Raw genomic sequence first — 8,074 nt, forward strand, 5'->3', positions numbered from 1 at the left:
GGCGTTTCATAACATAATCGCTGGTAACTGACAGTTTGGCCCGATTTCTTCTTCATTACCGGGATTATTTCTCAGCATCCCGTGAATGTTGCTTGTTTTTGTTGCTTGGCCACATTCAAAGTTGGCGTTCTGCCCAACGCCGTGACCTTTTCGGCAAGTCTTTAGCCCAGCGTGCAGGTGATCAGAATGGTTGCCCTGCGAGAAATTTCAGGAATTTTCATTGCTCACTGCCAGCTCCCAGTGGGGGTTCTGCCAGAGCCTGACACGGGATGCGTGTAAGATCTTGGAATATTTGTCTCATTTTTTTGGAATGCAAACTCAAACATTGACCATGCCATCTAAGTGTCAGAAATATACATTTGGGTGATTTGTGGTATTTCCTCTTTAAATGACAGGCCGTATTTTTTTCCGACTTCCTTTTGGTCTTCTGGGGCTTCTATTAGTCATTTAACACTCCATTTGGCCCTCTGCGGTTTGAATTGGTGAGCGACCAAACTGTAAATCACAATATTTATTTATTTTTATTTCCTGGAGATACAATCTTTATCTGCAAGTATATTAATCCATGCTTTCTGCTTGTCTTGGCCAGGCGGCGCGTCGGCTGAGAGACATCTGGAAGTGACAGCGCTGGCCGACTGTGTGCCTTTCCTCGGTGTAGAGGACCTCGGGGAGATCATGACTGCGGTTCTTCGCAGGAAGGCCAAAACTGTGCAGGAGTGTCGGCCGCTTAAAGTGTCCAACTACCTCCAAGTGAGTGATAAAGCCAGGAAAACTATCCTGAAATAGAGTACAATGAACCCTCGTTCAACATGATAGGCAGGTTCCAGACCTGTCCCCTATAGTTAAAAATATGCAGTATAGGGAATCCATTCTGGGACCACACTTATTACTCAAAGACACTTTCTCCATTGAATTTATGAGAAATGTTATAAATGTGTTTTCTTGACAAAAGAAAAAAAAGCACGCTCTCGTCCATGGCTGACCATAGCCTATAGACCCTACTCACATGACATCACAACCACGCCTCCGCGCCATATTGTCCGTCAGCTCGTCGGGTTTAAGCATTACAGCTGCGTAAATTCCTCCTATTATGGCGTGTTTTTCTGCTCGTTAACATTAATAATCAAAATGGTGAAGGCGTGTGTGGCAGTTGGTTGCAGTAACAGAGAAGATAGACGGACAGACTTGAAGTTCTACCGTATTCCGAGAGACCCGGAGAGGAGAGCGAGATGGACTGCTGCAATTCGACGAGAAAACTGGGCACCAAACGATCACTCCAGATTATGTAGTAGTCATTTTATATCTGGTAAGATGTATTTAATACATATTTAGAGAGTTTTGGGCTGACAACCACAATTAAGATCATTGCGAGGCTAATCGTCGACAACATACAGTTTCAAATTCAAGATGTTTATTTCTTCCGCCATCAAAATTTTTTGAATAATATTTAGCTGATACCAAGTGAAAGAAGCTGGCCTCGTCTCCGGATCATCAGTTAAACAGGTGTGTCCAAACTTATTGCAAAGGGGACCAGGTTCAGATTTGGTGTGGTAAAAATGTGGGGTGCTACCTTGGCTGATTTACGTAGAACAATATATTTAAACACATTTTAGCAAGCCCTTCTGCGTGTCACGTTTGCTTTATTATATTTTTTTAAATTCATAATTTCAACAATCTCGCCTTTGTGGCGTTCTCTTTCGACACGCGGGTTCTTACTGCTGCTGTGAAATTAAACTAGCTTCAAGTTGCTATAATTTCTCGCTGCGTATCTTCCTTGTAATGTTGTTGTACATGTCAGCGTGTCTTGTTTGCTAATATCTAGGGCTGTCAAAATTATCGCGTTAACGGGCGTTAATTAATTTTTTAAATTAATCACGTTAAAATATTTGACGCATTTAACGCACTAGGCCCGCTCAGACAGATTTAAATGTCAGTACAGTGAAAGGCCAACTTGTTAATTGTGTTTTATGGAGTTTTTCCGCCCTCTGCTGGCGCTTGGGTGTGACTTGCATATCTTATGTGGCGTAATGTCGCCCTCTGCTGGCGATTCAGTGCAGCTGATTATTTGGGTTTCGGCGCGCTTTTCTGACGTGATTATATGTCGACGCGAACTCACACTAATAGACAGTGCTATTCAGACCAGCTAACGTCCGCATCCAGTATTCAGTGGCAGTTCTCATAGCCCCATCACACTGTTTGTGTCTAATACATGCATCGCTTGTGAGTTATATTCCTCCTTTGTTTATATTCATGAGCATTAGATAGTTATTGATGATGTGTATTTGAATTTGTTCACATATATGGTGAAATGCAGTTACATTGTTAGATGCTTGTGAGCTAATTGGCTAGTGCTACTGCTCAAATGGACACGTGTGTGTGTGTACATTTTATGTTATTTTGTGATTTATGCAAGTTATTGACACATTGCCTTGTTATTTTCAGTTTTACAAAAACACAAGAAACGTGCTCCTGTCAAAAAGAGATGACTTCAGTAAAGCCCATGCAACTTTGCCACACCGTCTGATTTCTTTTTGGAACTTATGTTCGCTATCTGTCAATTTGTGTACTCACACACATTGACAGAATAGGGCTACTAGTTTATTTTTTGATTGAAAATTTTACAAATTTTATTCAAATGAAAACATTAAGAGGCATTTTAATATAACATTTCTATAACTTGTACTAATATTCATCTTTTAAGAACTACGAGTCTTTCTATCCATGGATCACTTTAACAGAATGTTAATAATGTTAATGCCATCTTGTTGATTTATTTTTATAATAAACAAATACAGTCCTTATGTACCGTATGTTGAATGTATATATCCATCTTGTCTTATCTTTCCATTCCAACAATAATTTACAGAAAAATATGGCATATTTTATAGATGGTTTGAATTGCGATTAATTGCGATTAATTACGATTAATTAATTTTTAAGCTGTAATTAACTCGATTAAAAATTTTAATCGTTTGACAGCCCTACTAATATTGCGTCACATCGAACTCTTTGAAAACAGCGACTGTCTCTTTGCAAATGAGGCAACACAGTTGTTGCGTATTTTATTGAAAAAAATAATCCAATATCCACCTATCCTTGAAGCGTTGGCCATCGCAGTCAACTTTTTTTGTTGTTGTTATGATTCTCGCCATTTTAGAAAATTGGAAGTAAAGGGTCACACGGGGTAATGTTGCTTAGAGTGCTGCTCTTAAAGTTTTTCAAAGTTGCGTGAGAATAGGCTGAGTTTCTGTGGACAAGATAGTTGTAGATATCAGGGTAGCAAATGTCAGGCAGAGACGGCTAAGACAGCGGGTCGAAAAATATCGATTTAGGCATCAAATATGGATCTGGCGAATGGATAGACTGAAGCTTTTCCACATAACGCCTTTTATGCAACGCATCCAATGAGTTTACAGCGTCTGAAAGCACCGGGGCTTCCATGAATTGCACGACAAATTGAAGCCATTGAGAATACGGATAAACAATGACGGACAATATGTCGGCCGGATACAGCTCCACGTCATTCTGTGACGTGGGTGAGTAGGGTCTATATCTAAAAAGCCCTTTCAGTTTTCGTCTTCACCTTTTGGGCGATAATACTGATTAGTCTTAGTTAGTGCTGCAACAATTAATCGATTAACTCGATTAGAAAAAAAGATTCGAATTAAATTTTGCTGCTTCGAGTATTCGTTTAATTAAAGTGGCGTTGTAATGGTTTATTTTGAAAGTGTTTGCATTTAGTTTTATTGATTTGGGTGGATACACTGCCTTTTAGTCTGCCTCATTTCACATAGCTGAATCCAGGTGCTCTCTGTTAAGACCAGCATAAGCTGAGTTTTTGTTTGAGTTAATGATTTAAAAAAAATTTTTTTTTTTTTTAATGCATTCGTAATTTAGTTTCAGGTATATTTAGCCAATTTTTGTGGGAATACGTGTCTGAACCATTTGTTAAGAGCATTATTTAAAAGTTGGCATTTTATACCATTTAAAGTAGCGGACTTTTTCTATGTAATTTAGCCAATTCTTTTTTTGTTGTGCATAGATCCTCATTTATTTTATTTTTTTATTGAGGCTCAGCTCAGGTAATTTAATTTTTCATGTTCCTTATCCGATTACTCGATTATTCGAACTAATGGTTCATCGATTAATCGACTACTAAAATAATCGATAGCTGCAGCCCAGGGGTCGCGTTAACTGAATATTTTCCGTCGTTGACCGGTTTTTTAAAAGTGAGTCCATCCGTCATTTTGACAGGTTGCAATTCACACCCCAGACCACAGGGTGGCGACTGGCGAGTGAGCATATTAATTAGCTATTGTCTCTCTTGATGCATGACATCGTTGGCCTTACTCGGAAAAATGTCAAGGCAACTGAGTGTTTGCCTGGCACGGCCAGACTGTTCTCCCTGTATTTTTCAAACACTGAGAGAAAAGTCTGGGACACAGCCTCTCGAACACACGTTTTTAGCTTGTTGTCACGTCATCACCGTGAAAAAATTGTTCCTCGACAAAATATTTTCATTATAGTCATTGTTGACGAAAACAACACTGCTTCTTGACAAACTTTATCTAAAAATGTTGCTTTGAGTCTGATGGCCAGATGTTGTGCTAAGAAAACAAATATACCATTGTTTAAAAAAAATCTCATGAGTATTGGTTTTACACTGCCTTCTTGTCAAAGTCATTGACCCCATTTCATGTACAGGGAGAAGCCGTTCGACTCGCCCGACAGATGCCTACACATTTATCCAGAGAGGACGTGAAAGACATCCTACGAAGGATGGAACAGCAACTCGGCGAGAACAGCCACACCTGTTTTCACGGACGACCTTTCCTACATCCGCTGTCTGACATCCCTCAGAATGACAACGAGGCAAAAGATCTCTTTAAACCTTTGGCACTATGAAATTGAGCAGTATTTTTATTCTGCCCATTTCAACTCATTGACGGCGATAGACGTCCAATCCATTTAAAATCACTGCCATCTATCCCTTCTAGTTCAGATGTATAGGATGTCTTTTGCACTGAAACATGGTCATTCACTAGTCACATGGTCATTTAAAACATTTTTTTTTAAATACAGAAAATTTAGACTGCTTAAACTCTGATCATGAAGAAGTATGATTAGTACACCCTCAAAATTCTGACAGTCTTAAATGGAAAGTTCAGAATTTTTGACATAAAGCTTAATCTTTGAGTTAGCGGGGGTTTCATTAGTCGGTGGAGTTGATTTCAACAAATTCCGTGCAGTTGGTCAATTATTTGTTGGTTTCAGGTCTCCAGAGTGGCTAAGCTAGCGCAAGTCAATGGTGCCTGCTTAGCATACCAATAAAAAAATGATATTAACATATCTAACATAGCCAAATAAATTCAAAATCATTGTTCGAAATACCTATGCAGCCAAAACAATTTCACACCAAACTGCCGTAATTAATTTCATTCGGCAGGACAATTTTTTTTAGATGCGTAATGCGACCACAATAGAGAGGAGAGCTTCATCCGCTCGTGCTCAGTCTTAATTTGATATCACTCCGCTTTGCTTGCCTAGACAGCCTGTTCCCTACAGAGCTGCTGGATTACAAATGTTGCTGTTTATGCTACAATTGTTGACATGCAATGCTAAGTTTTAATAACTTTATCCTGAAAACATAGCCGACACTATTGATTGCATGGGTCATCGGTGATCCACATGTGTGCATATGTTGTTTTTTATTGGTATGCTAAGCAGGCACCATTGACTTGCGCTAACTTCGCCACTCCAGAGACCTGAAACCAACAAATAACTGACCAACTGCACGGAATTTGTTGAAATCAACTCCACTGACTAATTAAACCCTCGCTAACTCGAAAGATTAAGCCTAATGTAAAAAATTCTGAACTTCCCCTTTAGGTTCATTGTCAATCCAATAACACTCTTTTGGGGTTCAATCGCGTGATTTACATTGAACATTAAATTACTTCTTTGAGTTAAAAATAGTCTCAAGTTGCTTTTGCAGTGTTTTCAGTGGTTTTCGTTTGTTTCCCAAAAATGTAAATTAATCGGTATCAAATGATTGTAATTTGAAAAAGGTAAATCCAGCAATAATATTCTGTGAAACGGCTAACATGAAATTTTAATAGCAATATACAGTTTTTTTGTTGTTGTTGTTTTCACCTCAAAAATTGAATCCTCGTATTTTAAAATGGGTGTGTTTGTTCACTCTAGGGATGTCCCGATCGCATATCTTTGCACCCGAGTCTGAGTCCAAGTCACCTGATTTTGAAAATCTCTTGACACTGACTCCCGATCCGATACCGGAAAAAGTTTTTTTTTTTTTTTTTTTTTTAATAATTTTTTTATATTTTGCTTTGAGGCTCACGCTGTAAAAAACAGCCTCTCTGTTACACAGTGAATGAGTTGCCACAGCACACTATAGACTGTGCACCAAGCTTAACGATGATTAACACATTTGTGCCTTTGATCGTAAAACCACCGGCGTCTCTGGCCAGATCAAAGCTACAAACCTGTCAATCATCGTTACCTTTAAGTACCAAATGCCAGCTGCATTGGTGACCAAGAAAAAGTTTGATCCCACTGCTTATCAGGAGGGAGTGTGAGAGGCTGTATGAGCGGAAAGCAGAATTTTTTTTTTTTTTTTTTTTTTTTTTTTTAATTGAAAACCTGATCCTTTTCACCTGATTCGGATCCTATGAAAATTGGCGCGATCGGCCCGATTTCCGATCACGTGATTGGTTCGGGACATCTCTAGTTCACTCCTATATATCCATTTGAGAGTGTAATTGCCACCAGTAGTTATGGACATGGCAGGCAGAGACTATATTGACTAATGAAACTCATGCTTTAGTAGTGATGGGTAAATGAAATGTAGTTAAAATACCAAAGAATATTGTTACATGCTAAATTTAATAAAGCTATGTTAAGTAGGAAAGATCTTCCAGTTTATATACTGTATGTAATACACACTCACCGGGCACTTTACACCTGTTCTGCCTAATCAACAAATCATGGCGGCACCCTATTATATTAACCTCCCATGTCCAAATATAGGCAAATTATTAATATTTTTTTTACAAATTGATACTGTTGGTCTTTCCTCAAGTCATCTCGTATTTTTCGTCATTCTTGACTAATTCCAGCTTTTCAAGTGTTGTAAAAGAAATTGTAGAAAAAAATGCATGTTCAATAGGGTTTGAATTAATGAATGAATGCTTTATTTGGACATGAGAAAAAAATTTAAAAAAATAGACAAACAAAACAAACGAAAAACAAAATTAAAATATCAGACAGAACCAATGATATTCTCGAGATAACAGTAACAATAGTTAAAACAATAATAATAATGATATTAATAAACAAGATCAGAATGTATTCATTGTGTCCAAAAAGGAGTAGGATGACTCCAAAATGACTCCATTAGCTGAGCTGTTTGAAAATGAACCAAGTCCATGAATTTTAATGTTCCGGAATTTAAAAATAATGAATTTGTATGATCCCAATTACAAATGTAGACCGTTCCTAAATGTTCTGTCGTATTTTCTTGCTGCCTGATGACAATTTGTTGGTTGGAAATTCTTTTTTTTTTTTAAAGAATACAAATAAAGGCTTGTACAAAGTTGTGGGTTATCAATATATTGCAACTGAAGGGTTAAAAGATCGTAAAAACAAATCCTACTAATATTTAGGGCTGTCAAAATTATCGCGTTAACGGGCGGTAATTAATTTTTTTAATTAATCACGTTAAAATATTTGACGCAATTAACGCACATGCCCCGCTCAAACAGATTAAAATGACAGCAGTGTAATGTCCGCTTGTTACTTGTTTTTTGGTGTTTGGCGCCCTCTGCTGTGGGTCCAAATGATTTTATGGACTTCAGCACAATGAGTGAGCATGGTGTAATTATTGACATCAACAATGGCGAGCTACTAGTTTATTTTTTTTATTGAAAATTTTTACAAATTTTAATAAAACGAAAACACTAAGAGGGGTTTTAATATAAAATTTCTATAACTTGTACTAACATTTATCTTTTAAGAACTACAACTCTTTCTATCCATGGATCGCTTTAACAGAATG

At 37.7% G+C, this 8,074-nt stretch overlaps 1 protein-coding gene across 2 annotated transcripts in view; it reads left to right on the forward strand.

Annotated features, from left to right (window-relative positions):
* The window catches only part of pms1 (PMS1 homolog 1, mismatch repair system component), a 39,672-nt gene extending 34,414 nt beyond the window's left edge, over positions 1–5,258 (forward strand). For both annotated transcript variants that reach the window (XM_057851488.1, XM_057851487.1), the window contains 2 exons: positions 590–750; positions 4,705–5,258. In XM_057851488.1, coding sequence (XP_057707471.1) covers positions 590–750; positions 4,705–4,905 — 362 coding nt within the window. In that variant the 3' untranslated portion in view covers positions 4,906–5,258. The remainder of the gene's footprint in view (positions 1–589; positions 751–4,704) is intronic.
* Positions 5,259–8,074: the final 2,816 nt, after the last annotated feature.

This window comes from Corythoichthys intestinalis, chromosome 12, assembly GCF_030265065.1.
Source record: "Corythoichthys intestinalis isolate RoL2023-P3 chromosome 12, ASM3026506v1, whole genome shotgun sequence".
NCBI classification, from domain to species: domain Eukaryota; kingdom Metazoa; phylum Chordata; class Actinopteri; order Syngnathiformes; family Syngnathidae; genus Corythoichthys; species Corythoichthys intestinalis.